Source organism: Chenopodium album, chromosome 15, assembly GCF_948465745.1.
Source record: "Chenopodium album chromosome 15, dcCheAlbu1.1, whole genome shotgun sequence".
Lineage (NCBI taxonomy): Eukaryota > Viridiplantae > Streptophyta > Magnoliopsida > Caryophyllales > Amaranthaceae > Chenopodium > Chenopodium album.
The window spans coordinates 11684275-11699374 of NC_137848.1; the positions used below are offsets into that span (position 1 = coordinate 11684275).

The window sequence follows — 15100 nt, forward strand, 5'->3', positions numbered from 1 at the left end:
TGTACCGTCTTTCTTCTGAGATTCACAGCCAGTAGACAATGATCTTTAGAATAAACGTACAACACATCTCCGTAGTAAGGATCGAAACCTTTAATAGACATGCGCACATCAGCACTTTGCCAATTAATACTAGTGAGATCCACAAAATGCTTTATATTCCAAGAAGCATGGCCATTCGAGTCCTTCATATCCCACGCGGTGACTGTTTTGAGTAGAGGCAGTGACGACGCGCCAATGAAAAAGCCGCTGGTGTTGTTCAACGTTTTCTATGCATAAACTTCGTTGATCAACATACATCTCATCGATTTTTGCTTCTTGTGGAAGATCAATAAAGTCGGGGTTGTCCTTGTCGAATGGATTATATACCATGATCATGTTGATGCACCAATAAAGCAAAGTGGTGGCATATTGACCATCCGCTTCATCTATTTTCGACAGCGCCAAAAAGTTTGGTGGACTAGGCACAACAAAATTACACCAACTGCCAGTATCGGAAGAGAAGACGTAAATATTCAAAATCTCACTGCTTCTCACAATGTTGCATCCACGCCTAATTAGGCGCGGCGAGTTCTTTACAAGGACCCCTTTGTATTGGGTGGGATCGTCAACGCTACATATGATGCCTGTGAAGTCAATAAGAGGATTTCTTTGATAATCCTCAAAGAAACAAGGCGGAGGTTGAGGGAGCCTATAAGATTGATTCGTTAAGGGGGTTCGATACGTGTAGATATAAGGAAGGAACACCACCAACACCAAGATTCGACGACAACGACACTGTCAAGAGTAAATCATTAGAAACCAACAGCACCAAGTTCATAGGCCATTGTTGATTGAGGAAATCTAAGGATACCAAGGGCTGGTTCTGGTTCTGGTTCTGGTTCTTAGGTAAGGCGTGGACCTCTCGAACCAGCGGAGAAGGATTAGAAGGAGCATTGATCAAATAGTTGACAAGTAGTGTATGATTATGTTCATCATCAATTGTAAAATTCACATGCCGTATTCGATGGCGAGGGCTTCATCATCAATTGTATGATTATATTCATCATCAATTGTATGATTCACCATCAATTGTATGATTCATCATCAACTGTATGATTATGTTCATCATCAATTGTATGATTCATCATCAATTTTACTTAAAATCAAGCCGAGCCAACGCTTCGAGACCAGCTTACATTGATGGCCTGATTTCACCGGTAATCGCACAAGAATCTCCATTCAGGTCTCATCCCTTAAATCTTCTATTTCTGATTTTCTCTTCTTCGTAGCCATATTAGATTTTTATTTTTATTTTTTATACTTTATAAAATATGTGTATGTTCAAGCAAGGCAGGAGAGGGGTATATATAGATGGATACACCGACTATGCTACGATTCCTACTTTGTTTCAACTTTAATGATATTTTTAAGGCCATACTATCTGATCCAACAAACTTCTAGATCAGATAATATGGCCTTAAAATATATCAATATCTTTTAGTTATATAATTACTTCATAAACAAACTAACTAGATCTAAGATAAATCTATCAATATTTTTTTTCTTTGCTTTCTTAATATAGATAAAATTCATATGTCAATATTCTTTTTTTTTATATATATATATATATATATATATATATATATATATATATATATATATATATATATATATATATATATATATATATATATATATATATATATATATATATATATATATATATTGAAAGCATATTAATATATAGATAAAGAAAAAGATATAATTTCTGAATTTTTATTTGACGATAAATAAAATACTTACAACGACATTTTTAATGACTTTCATACCCCTAACTTAAACTTCATACTGCCTCCATAAACAAGCACTTGTTTAATGAAGGGTGAAAAGATTTTGCTTATGCATTTAAATGATAAATTGGGAATGAAGCCACCTCAAAAATACAGTATTTAAGGGAAATAACCTGCACTTTCATGTTGCCAACTGGGAAAACAAAATTACTTCATACTTAGTAGTATTAAGCATGCAACACAGTCAAATATGAAGTAGAGACTTCATTCAAAAAAATAACTCGTCATAAGTAATTCAGCAGGGATTACATGAGATTTTATACGACCAATTTCTGACCTAATTACTCTAAATTACCTGTTTTCAAGATCTCAACCTTGGAATGTAATCACAATTTTTAAGCCAGGCCAGCAAAATCAAGGTGCAAGCCTTTGAGGATCACGAGGGAACAGTGAGGTTTTCCGAATGTTTTTCAGGTTGCAGAAGAGCATAACAACACGCTCCAAACCCACACCGAAACCTCCATGAGGCCAAGCACCAAACCTGAATAGAAAATTTTATTAGTTGTGTGAAATTAATACACTTCCTAGAATTACAAGTGTTAAATATGTATGATGTTTAGACAATGCTAATCACAGTGCATTAAGGCAATTGAATAAAAAAACCAAAGGCAGCAACATAACAATATTCCCACCACATCAGTTGAGTAATTGACTCGGAATGGTTGTGGAAAGGCTAGGCACTTGCAGTCTAGCAAGTTTGGGGAAGGAAAAATAGCACATGGCAGTAGAAGATAGCTATGTTATCCACTTGGCTAAGCAACATTTCAAAGTCCACCTCCATGGCACCTTAACCAGATAATTCAAGTTTTGAAAGTAACAATCTTCTTTCAGTCCTATCCAAATAATATAAGGCCATCCATCCTTTTAGAAAGCTCCACCAATCGCCTCCAGCCCTTACTCTAGATACACAAAAGTGAATATTGGGCCCAACCGTCACCTTTTTGCAATATCAGAAACCATTCAAAACTCATTACAGCCTCCACAAATACTGAGTGCAGCTTGTACACACTAACAGACTTCCTTCCAATATAAGAATAAACCTATCCAGGTCAAACTGTTGATTAGATGCCTAGAAAAGAGCCTTGGTAAATCCTTGTTTATACTCCTCAAACATTCCACTTTAAAGTTGTCATCAACAGCTTATTAACATGCTCCGCATCATGCACTTTTCATGCCAGGCAACACCTCATAAACCTTATCATTCATCATTTAAAACCTGGACTCTAATGTTACCAACACTCAGCACACCAACATAAATTTTCAACACCCACTGAATTCCAACTAATCGCCGATGATTGCCAATACTGATCTAAATTCTAGGTCCACTTCATGAAGCATGTATGCCATACACTATTTAACCTAAACTCCACCCCCAAGTGTCCACAATCCATAACCCCAGGTAAAAGAGCAAGGCAATTTAGGCTCCACTTATTTTAATGGAAAACATTTTCAGATACCAATTTTCAAGGGAAAATACAGTTGTAAATATTGTTTGCCTTTATTTGTTCGTTTAAGAGAATAAAACATTTTCTAGGAAAAATTTCCGTCAAAATAAACGGAGCCTTAGCCCCTCCATAGATAATCCAACTACAAAAATCTGACATTGATAATTCAATAAATCATAATCTCCCAACCATTCAAGCAACCATAGCATTAGAGTTATAGTCATCCATAATCAAGCATTTTAATTAAAAGACAAACCCATATTCAACAAGAAAAACAAACTTACTTGAAGGAGTCGAGATAAGTAGCTATGGTCTTGACATCGATGCCACATGCTTCAGCACGCTTTGTCAAAAATTCAGGTTCATGAATACGCTGAGCTCCCGATATTATCTCCTCACCTAAAGTAGAGACATAAATTAAGAAGTCAGACCAAGTGAAATAAGAAGCATACATGAATAAAGAACCACCATTTCAGTTCCAAAGTTCAGAGACATGGTAATCCACCATAGGAGCCCATACTTAACTGCCTACTTTGTCAGATAATGACTATAATAGACCATTTCAAGCTCATTTACATAAAAAACTTGAGGTATAAATAGTTTTCAAGGATTTACTATATTATTTTTTTGTTAGATAATGACTATAATAGACATGACTTCCAATCACAAAAAATAAGTACATACGGAGTAAAACAAGTCTAGAAAGTTATCTTCCATAATCATTCACCAGTTACAAGCACCTCTGTCCATAAGTCGCCAGTACGCCAGCTTATGAACAAACTCTCAAGACCAGCTTCTTCAACATAAGCTAGATCCAAAACAGACAGTAATGAAAAGATATAGGGCAGCACATGGCAGATGCACGGTCCTCTTCACCCCAAGGCTCAAGCCACTTTTAAACTCCCAAACCCCACAAGGCCATACATGAAGTAGGTTCAATTTTTCAAGCTCACATTTGAAACTCTAGATACATAATCAGAATAGTACTTTTACTTAGTCAGCTATAATAGGGAAAAAATTGGAATGCACTGCTAGTTGCTATGTCTAGAGTTCTATCAATTCAAGCCACTTTCTGCTTTGAGATGCACTATTCAGACAATCCTCAGTGGTGTCGTTAAGCATAGCTCGATTTGCCAGGTCAGTGACCAAATAGAAAAAATATAAATAGTCTAATGTCATCGGAGCACATGCCTCAAATATTTGTCTGGTCAAAGTTGTACCCATCTTTAGTTTACCATTAAGCAAACCTCCATGCACAAATAACCATCACGTATTCCTTTTGGGATGTTCACACAAAATCTTCCTATTACTTGAAATTTCACCCAATCAATCCATGTGATGTAGACCTCTCCATTAACTCATTCTCTTACACTTTTTCTTCATATTCTATGTCATGAGGTTCCTCTTGTCCAATATGGGCACTATAATCAATTTATTTATCCTTAGTTCCCTACTATCTTCCAAATTATCTACCCTGGCCTACTAAATTCATAGATATGACTATATGAGTGTCCAAGCATAAAACCTATTAGGAACATAATTTGAGGAATGAGGACGAAGGAAATATACTACATTTTCTTTTTTACCAAATAGGCCATGGGAAAATTGTTTAAAACAGTGGAATTAAGAAACAATATGAAGTTGTAATGACCACAAAATTAATTCACAAGAACTAATGCTGTACTTTATTACAGTAAAGACCCATTATCTTTTCGTTGACTTTCTTTCTTTTTATCAAAGCCACAAAACAGGTAAACTGAGGTCACCAATGCTCTTTACACCAGCAAGATGCACCAATCCAGGAATTATTTGCTCCTAAGTCCTAACAGCCAATTTTTCAAATATTGAGCTAGAACTAAGTCCCAATTAAAATGACAATATTTTCACACATGGAACAGAAACAGAGGGCATGATCCAAAAGGTTCCCCCTTCAGGCTACCTGTTTCACTTTACTTTACACAACCAAATTATAATACTCAATAAGTCAATATTGAACTGAGACCAACCCCTTGTCATCCCTCAAATACAGTGCTTACCCAAGGGGATAATGCTGAGAAGCTCACTATCTCACGCAGTCATGGTGACCCACTCTTGCTACCAACTTCAATGAAGTTAAAATATTTAGAGCAAAAATCCAAGTCAATACGTTTACTCAAGAAAACCTACATATCATACATCACACAAAATACAGAACCGGAAACAACTACCTAGCAAAAACAGGGCATTGTTTTCGCTTGCAGGAATTCTCTAATCGCTAGAGGAAGAAATTCACTTCACTTCAAGGTAAAAGATTAATAAAAAAAAAAAAAAAAATTGTAATTATAAGCTTTGCAGCAAACAATCTAACTCACCCCGTATAAAGACATCAAATGAATTGCTATATGACGGGTCATCATAGCAGGGCATGGTATAGAATGGCCTAATAGCCGATGGATATCGGTGGAGAATGTAAAACTCAGTGTCATATCTGCAAATAAAGACAGACCGGTCAGTATCCAGCTAAATATATTTTAACTTAGAAGATGAGAATATTATACATGTCCCCAATCAGTAAAGAGATTTCTATGTTCCAGCAAGGCATTCAAGTTATTTTGTGTGTGTAATATAGATGACGACAATTAGACAAAACCAGGCTGAAGAGGGGGGGTGTTTATTAATCAAGTAGAACATACATATGAGATAAGAGTACCAATAATTATGCGATTTGCACCATTGTAAAATGATTGTCAAAGTGAAAGGGGAAGTGCTATAGAGCTTATTATGGCAGAAGATAAAACAAAGAGATAAACTAACTTGTCAAGGACTAATTCGCCAAGCTTTCTCTCAATATCAGTATTAAGGTCCCCATAAGGATCAACTTCAATACCCGCCTCCTGCAAAAATATTGTCAATTGCAAATGAAATTCACGTGTAGAAGCAACAAATGCAAAAAGGTTAGATCACTTAATGCAACAAGACTTTCAGAGCATAATATCAAGAAACTCATCTCAGCATTTAAAATGCCCCAGATATAAATCAATGAAATCTATATGCTGCATATTGTCAGAATATTTTACAGCATAATAAGCAAAGGAAGCTTAATAGGCTGCAGAAGTTTCTATAGAATTTTCCATTCATCATTGTATGATACTTTCATAGATTTATTAAGGTAAAAAGTAAAATATTTCCTTACCTTTAGCATTTGAACTCCTTCTGGAAATGTCAGCTGCAATGTCTTCCTCAAATACTGCAAGTACATAAATCCCAAGTGAATGTGCAAGCACATGGTTACATAAACTATGAAGCTGAACAAAAGAAAACAAGAAGTTTAATCAATTTTCATAAACTCAATGAAGTAAAACAATTAAAGGATAGAAAAACCTTCAAAGGCTTAAATGTATACTGCCTTGAAACAGCTTCAAGTTCTCCTTTGCAGTTCTCATTCAAATGGTCAAAAATGGTCACAAATAACCGGTCAATTATGTCCATAACCTGTAAGATGCAACCAGAAACCTTATTTAACCTGCAAAAATGTGAGATATTTGAACCTGGACAAAGAGATCTGAAAACCCTGTTCTACCTCTGAATAGTGCTCTTTGATCTCCATTTCCGCATCAAGACCCGTAAACTCACAGAGATGCCTATGAGTAAAGGAATCCTCAGCTCTGAAAACAGGACCGACTTCATAAACTCGCCTAAAATCACCATTAATTGATATTTGCTTGTGAAGCTGAGGTGACTGAGCAAGACATGCAGGCTGGCCTTTGTAGTCAAGTCTGAAAACTGCTGCACCCCCTTCACTTGTTCCTCCCATTAACTTGGGTGTATGAATTCCTCGAAAACCTTCAGATCGCAAAAATGACCTGAATATCTGCCAAAAAAAGTATAAACTCAAAAGAGGGCCCCAACTAAGTCTTTCCAGGCATGAAAGAAGAAACTGAAGTATACAAGTTTTTTTTTTTTCCTCTCTTTAAATGTTTGAATTGAACAATTTCATTAGGAAAAAAAAAAAAAAAAAAAAAACAAAAAAAATCAAGAAGATAATCTTCCCCGTCAATATCACCAGAAGCACATCAATTGTTGTCAAAAAAAGAAAATCAGTGATTGACATTAAAGATTAACCATCTTCATACATTTACAAAACTGTTTTTGCTAGGTTAAGTTATGAATAACGAGACAGCTCAACAAACTCGTTATGCAGTCTAACATGCAACATGAATGCTTGAGAGCTTTCTTATAAAACCTAACAGATTTCCCAGCAAAACTACATATTCCTCAACCCCCCCCCCCTCCTTCCCCTCCATCAGAGGATCTAAAAGACATCACTACAATTTTGCTCTTTTCGATAGTAATAAGTTCAGAAAAGGGCCAAAGGTTAAGAGAAGAAGATGAGGGCTACCCAAATTCAGTGCACTAAAAATACAAGTACAGCTTAGGGCCAATGAGTGCATAAAAAATAAAAAAATAAAAAAAAAATTCAGAGTTTTTCGGTACGTATTCAAAAATTTTATAAGCACACATCATTATCATTTACCAACATACTTCAATGCCCAATAAAAAATAATAAAGTTAGCAGGTACTATACATTTACTACTCTATTAAACAGCTCCCCAACACTCCATATAAATTAAATGCAGTATCAATGTCAACCAATCTGAAGCAGCTAAAATCATTTCTTACAAAATCAACTTCACTTGACAGATGAAAAATGGCCTGATTAGCTGGGGTCCTTATGTCTAAGACTCTGTAATTCAACCGTGTATCTTGGTTTACTCGAACCAGTTGCTTGCCATCCTGCATACATGTAAATAAAATTGATAAGCTTTATTTTTAATTTTCTTTAATTTGTAAGCAACAAAAGTATAGTATCAAGACACCAAAAATGTGTAAGCCATGTACATAGAAAACTAGGAAAAAAAAATAACGGGGTAAAATCACACTCTTACACCACCAAAGCACACTGTTTCATTTACAATATAAACCAAAGATAATTGTTGCTCACAATAAGCGCCAGCTATCTGGTATCATTTGATTTTGGAGGGGGGACAAATCAATAAGAATTGTAGGCAAGAACAACAAGGGAATTAAAATAAAACTCAGTGGTAAGAACAGGTAAAAATCACAATGTAGTTTAGTAAATATTACAAAAGTAACAGCTTTGATTGCGTTAGAAGAATGATATGAATATGATGCTTAAATAAAGAGATCAGACAAAAGTAGGAAATCAGGGATATAAGAACACTCAAGATGACTCAACAGAAACAGTAGGTGAAATTATTTGCACCAAAATGACCTCAGTGACATAAGGTAAGGTGTTGCAGTAAAAAAATTGATACCGCAAATTAGCTAATGAGGTAATCTCCCCCCTTCCCCCCCCCCCCCCCCCTCTCTCTTTTTCCTGCCCCAAATTTACAAACACCAGAAGGAAACTCTTTCCTTTCAAGCCAAGATATTTCAGGTAAATACTTTTAGCCAGGGCTTAAGTCTCTAGTGTGCTTCTGTAAAATTTGCAGTAACACCACCTTTTTTGGATAAGGGTGGACAAGGTATCCTCTCAAGAAAGTACTAAAATAAGTTACAGATTAACCCAATTCCTTCGTATCTCCCTCATTGAATATAATCTGGGGAAAGCCCACGCTGTCTTGTCCCATAAAGAAAAGTCACTTTAATCCACTAGCAAATAAAGGAGAATTCTCACTCAAAGAATCCATATTGGGTTTCCCAAATCACTTTGGAAAGCAACAATTTATGATCAATCCTTTCCAGCCAAACACACGACCCTACTGCCATATATACTACCTTGTAGGAATCATCAAGAAGCATCTTCAAGTGGGTATCAAAGGCTCAATGAAATCCCACAGACTCCTAATAATCTTACAAGTGCTTCCAAGTGCAAACAAGATTAAAATTGTACACTGAACAACCTCTGACTACATGTGATTTGTCTAGTAACAACAGGTTCTTAATTCCACCAAACTATAGTGTTAATCATGCAACCAAGTGCAAAACAAGAGATAAAGCAAAACTTTAAAATGAAGTATTTCCAGCTTTCCAAGTCAATGATACTAAAGCTTTAGCTCTTAGCCTACTAACATCATTCTTCAATCTTCCCTTCATGAATCAATCTTTCTAAGTGTTTGGACTTAAGTTCAATTGTAACCCTTAAGTATTGTACTGAAGATGAAAATACTCACGGCTGTTTGGTAGGTTGCTATAAATGATGATAATGGGAATGAATTTATGTGTAAATTGGTAAAGAAAATCAAGGTTCATTCCCATGATAACGATAGCTCACCCCAAATTGACCATTTTTCTTAAGAAATTTCATTCCTACCACACCTCCTCCTAAGTGGTAATGGATAGTAATAAATAATATAAAGAAAACACATGGTTGAGATGAAAGTGCATTGCCATGGGGATTACAATGTTAATCTCCTTCCTAATTTACACTTAAAATCCATTCCCAATACCATCATTCATAATGAGCTACCAAAAAGGCCGTCAAGGGAAGAGATGATAGTACCCAGAGGATGTTAATATAAACAGCAAACTAATAGCTAAGGGTTCGTTTGACATTATTGTGGTTTTCTTTTTCTTTTTTTTTTTAAAAAATTATATTATATGTGTCATATAATGAATAAAAAATTAGTCAAACTCATTAAAATCATGATAATTTTGAAAACTGACAACAAAAAAGTGAACACCTTTTTCTTGTTTCCTATTTTAGGTTTTGAAAACGAAAAACGATAACAAACAAGCCCTAAGGGTGTTGATTTACAAAATTAGTATATCCTTGTCTTACCAAATTTTAAGATCATTGATTTCGAGATTTCGGTTGGAATTCATGTTTCACAATAACAGGAACCAGTTCTAGTATATGAGTATATGGTGCTTACTTCGGATTGAAAATCAATACTTGTCATCTCGATTCTTGGTTATTTGCAAAACATCATGCATCACCAAAAGTTCATAGATAAGCAAGATACACCCAGTCAATAGACTTGCAAAATCAAAATTAGTTACTAGCTAATCAAAGGGCAAAAACATATATTCAAAGTTGAATAAATTAATGTTATATTGTAACTGGTTTATAGAATAAAAAAATTTAAACAAAATCCTTCTTAAAATTTTTTAATCTTTATCATTCCCTAAGTTCCTCATATATCAAGAATCTCTCCCTTCCTCGTCTTCTACAATAATTTGCCATCATTTCCATATACACGAATACTTAGTACACATATCCGTTTTCATAAGACTTCCTCTCCTGCATTCCTAAGGTGCAAAATTCTTATAATTCTATACCGATGACCCCGATTACTACAAGACTACAAGTAATTAACAATAATGCATCCAATTAATCTTAAAACATCGAAATACGCAGCAAATAAGTAATAATTTACCTTCTCAGCTTTTACAATCTCATCCTCGCTCCTAGCTGCATCCTCGATACTGATCGGTAGTATAGGCACAGCTCTGTTAATACAATATATCTTCCTCACCTGAATCTCAACCTACACAATTGACACAAACAATAACCAATTTCAATCAAAATTCCACAAATCTTCTCAACAATTACAACTTAACACCTCAAAATCAATCCCTAAATCACATTACCTGTTGAGAAGTGCCTTTAAGGGCTTCACCAGGAACCGAAACGATTCCCGCAACATCAACAATCGATTCACGGCTCAATGCATTCGCAAACTTAACCATTTGCTCACTCACTTTCTCCTTCGCAACCATAAGAACACATTGAACCGTAAACAAACCTTCTCGAACAACAACGAACGCCATCTTCTTCGACACGGCTCGAATCGCTTGCACTCGTCCTCGGATAAGAATTTCCTCGTCTTTGAGATCGGAGGTGAGAGATTTCACCTCGGTCCATTTACGACCAGTGACGGCCTTCGATTGGAGCTCGATGAGCGGGACATCGCCGTAGTTGTCGACGAGAGGATCGGCGATTGAGGCTTCGGCGAGTGCGGCGGCGGCTGCTGCGGCGGCGGCTTCTTGCTTCTTCTTAAGCTTTTCTAGCTTTGCGGCTTCCTTTTTTGCGGCCTTCTTGCTAAGCTCCGCCGGTTGGTTGGCGTCATCGTCTGCGGCGGGAGGCGGTGGTGCGGTGGTTTGGTCGGAGGACATTGTTTTCGGTGGAGGAAGGTGGATGTTTGGAATTGGAGAATTGTGTAAAATTGTTGTGGTGGGAAAACAGGGAAAGCGTATGCAATGGTATATGTAATAAGTGTAGGGTTTTGCTAGGGCCTAGGAGAGCTAAGACCACTCTCATTCATGGGCAAATAAAAAAAATGCCATTATTTCTCTATCCACTTTCTCACTCCTCTTTTCCACATTTTGGCATTTTTTTTCTACAACTTCTCATACATTCATGGGCTAAGAAAAAACCCACACCACTCTCTCTCCTATTTTTTTCTCTCTCCTAAAGTATTACTATCATCACATTATTTATTTTTTTTCTTTTATTTTTTTGCTGATTTGGTACCATGGCCTACACTACTGTAGCAATTAATTTTTGCCATTGCTATGGGCATTTGAGGATTTCCCCGTGGGCATTTTTTCTAATGCTCATGGGTGGGAAGCCAAAATTTCATTGTTTTCATTAAAATCTCCTCATGGGCAAAAAAAATGCCCATGAGTGAGAGTGCTCTAATCGAGTTGAGCAGGTTGTGATTAATTCGAACTCGATTTGGTCAAAGTTTGGTCAAAGCTCAACTCAAGTTGATTTGACTCGAAATATTAACGAACACGAATTGAGCAAACTCTAACTCTAAATCATATTTTCAAGATGCGTACAATAAAAATAAAAATAAATAAATCTCATTTGTTAACTTATTTAAGAGAACATATCTCAAAAAAGTTATTGCCAATTTTTCATTTAGATTTTCAAAACATGATATTTGTATGTGAGTCAACTACTCCCTCTGTCTCTATTTTTTTACCCCATGTGACTATGCACAGTCTCCAAGATGCGTCTTAAAACGTCTATATCTTTATTTCCATATACGTAAAAATTATAAAAACATAATATTAATAAAATATACAATGAGACGAATCTAACAAGACCACTCATGACTATATTATCTTTTATAGATTAACGATAAATTATGGTCAAAGATTTTAAAATTTGACTCAAAAAATGGCAATGGGGTAAAAATAAAGGGACAGAGGGAGTATAATATTACATGCTATGTTACATCACACGATTATTTTAGTTGTCATTATTAAATTACTTCATGGTGATCCTATATACATTTTTGTGTTTTTTTTTTTTTGAAATATTAATATTTACATGTTTGCTTTTTTTGGAAAAAAATATATAAAATCTTCCATAATATTGAATAAGTAAGTATATATATTGCTATATTTAAATGTATAATATTTGTTTGTTAAATACAAATTATTTTCAAAAAAATATTAAGGACACAGTACATCAGGAGATGGCACGTGTCATTACTGTTGTGTCTTTTAATATATTGTTATATTGATGATTGATTGATTGATATTGACATATTGTTATTGATTATTAGCATATAGAGGTTACCATGTTCAAAATAATTAACACTTAATAAGAGTTCGTTTATATTGAAAAGAGTATTGAATAAATATAAAAGAAAACTATATAAAGTGAACAAAAATAATCAAAGACCTATAATTTTATAAGGACCAAAACTTTCACAAGCAGATCGTGAGCTACTCGACTCAATTCGAAACTTTAACGAACACGAGTTGAGCAGGTTTTATTGACTCGAAACTTTAGTGAGCACGAGTTGAGCACATATAAAAAGTTTTTTAGTCGAGTTGAGCACCTCTCGGCTCGTAATCGACTCGTTCGATTAGCACCTCTAGGTTTTGCCTTTTGAGGGTGTGTTACAAATAGAAGTTTAACGTCTGTTTTGGTCATTTTGGTATGTATAATTTTTACATAGTAATACATAATTGTGAATGTATGATTATAATTTGAAAAGTTACATAGATTAATCAATCTAATGAATTGGAAGATTTGGAACAAGAATAAGCTATAGGATATGATCGCTCACTAATTCACCATTAATAAAACAAACTGCTGAAATGAGACAAAATTAGTTTCTCTTAATTGATGCCTTTTAAAAAGGATAACATGGCATAATAAGAAAAGAGTATCAAGGGTTTTGCTTAATATATACATCCATCATACATTTTTGTAATACCGAATAAATTAAATTTCATTTTTTTATGGGAGATCTCAATTAAAAACAAAGTCAAGTTAAAATAATAATAATAAAACAAATTGCCACTAAACAATACGGATTACCCTGTAGTACACAAAATATTACTACCCTACAATCAGGGGCGGAGCCACCGGGGGGGGGGGGGGGGGCTGGTGGAGGCCCGGCCCCCCGTGGCCCAACAAGTACTGTGTATATATCTATTTTGGCCCCCCTGAAGTAACTAATAAATACCAAGTATTTACACTATATATCATGTTATTAGTTATAGCCTAGTTGGTTGTTGGAGTTTTGCATAGTAAGGGAGGTCTCAAGTTCGACTCCCCCTATGAGCTCTTTTTTTTTTTTTTTTCTAACTTTATCGTTTCTCGGCCCCCTTAGATTTTTATTCCTGGCTTCGCCCCTGCCTACAATTACAGTAATTATTACTCCGTATTAAAGGTATAAATAATCAAATTCCCATTAATAACAATTTAAGGATGAGTGTTATTTTTACACCTTAGCTCGTGAAAGGTTTCGGGCCCGTAAGGCGGTAAGCCACTTACGTGTCACTCTCACATTAAAAATTTTCCCTCCATATCTATTTATGATGTTATTAATTATTAATATTTTTTTAATTTACATTATACATTTTTCAAAAAAAAAAAAAAACAATTGCCACATTTTTTTTACACAAGTGATTATTTTTTTTAATGCATAATAATAAAACGAGTCTAATCTAGTGGACTAAGGCCCCGTTCTTTAGAGCTGCTTTGCTCTGCTTTGCTGAAATCTGCTCTGCTCTGCTCTGCTCTGCTCTACTTCAATCTGCTCTGCTCTGCTCTGCTCTGCCCTGCTCTGCTCTGCTTAAAATTAATACTTAATATTGAATTATTATAATAATAATATATATTTAATAATAATAATAATAAATAATTAATACTTAATGATAATAATAATTAATATTTAATAATAATAATAAATAAATAATATTTAATAATAATAATAAATATTTAATAATAATAATATATAATTAATATTTAATAATAATAATATATAAATAATATTTAATAATAATAATAAATATTTAATAATAATAATATATAATTAATATTTAATAATAATAATATATAAATAATATTTAATAATAATAATAAATATTTAATAATAATAATATATAATTAATATTTAATAATAATAATAATATATAATTAATATTTAATAATAATAATATATAATATTTAATAATAATATTATTATTAAATATTAATATTTAATAATAATAATTAATATTTAATAATAATAATATTAATAATAATATAATTAATATTTAATAATAATAATATTAATAATAACATAATTAATATTTGATAATAATAATATTAATAATAATAATATAATTAATATTTAATAATATAAATATTATTAATTATAATTAATATTTAATAATAAAATTTAATGATTATAATAGTAGTAGTAGTAGTAGCAGTAATAATAATAATTGTAGTAATAATAATAATAATAGTACTAATAATAATAATAGTAAAAATAATAATAATAATAATAGTAATAATAATAATAATAGTAATAATAATATTAGTAATTATAATAATATTAGTAATAATAATAATATTAATATTAATGAAAT

The 15100-nt window shown here is 33.6% G+C and overlaps 1 protein-coding gene across 1 annotated transcript; it reads right to left on the minus strand.

Moving 5' to 3' along the window:
* Positions 1–1955: 1955 nt before the first annotated feature.
* On the minus strand, positions 1956–11460 carry LOC145581910 (aspartate--tRNA ligase 2, cytoplasmic-like). The gene is made up of 10 exons (XM_081638944.1): positions 10868–11460; positions 10654–10764; positions 7934–8047; positions 6834–7124; positions 6635–6745; positions 6447–6500; positions 6068–6147; positions 5626–5741; positions 3559–3673; positions 1956–2310 (listed from the first exon to the last, which is right to left on the minus strand). The coding sequence occupies exons 1-10, from the start codon at positions 11390–11392 to the stop codon at positions 2184–2186; spliced, it is 1644 nt and encodes a 547-aa protein (XP_081495070.1). The 5' UTR covers positions 11393–11460; the 3' UTR covers positions 1956–2183.
* Positions 11461–15100: the final 3640 nt, after the last annotated feature.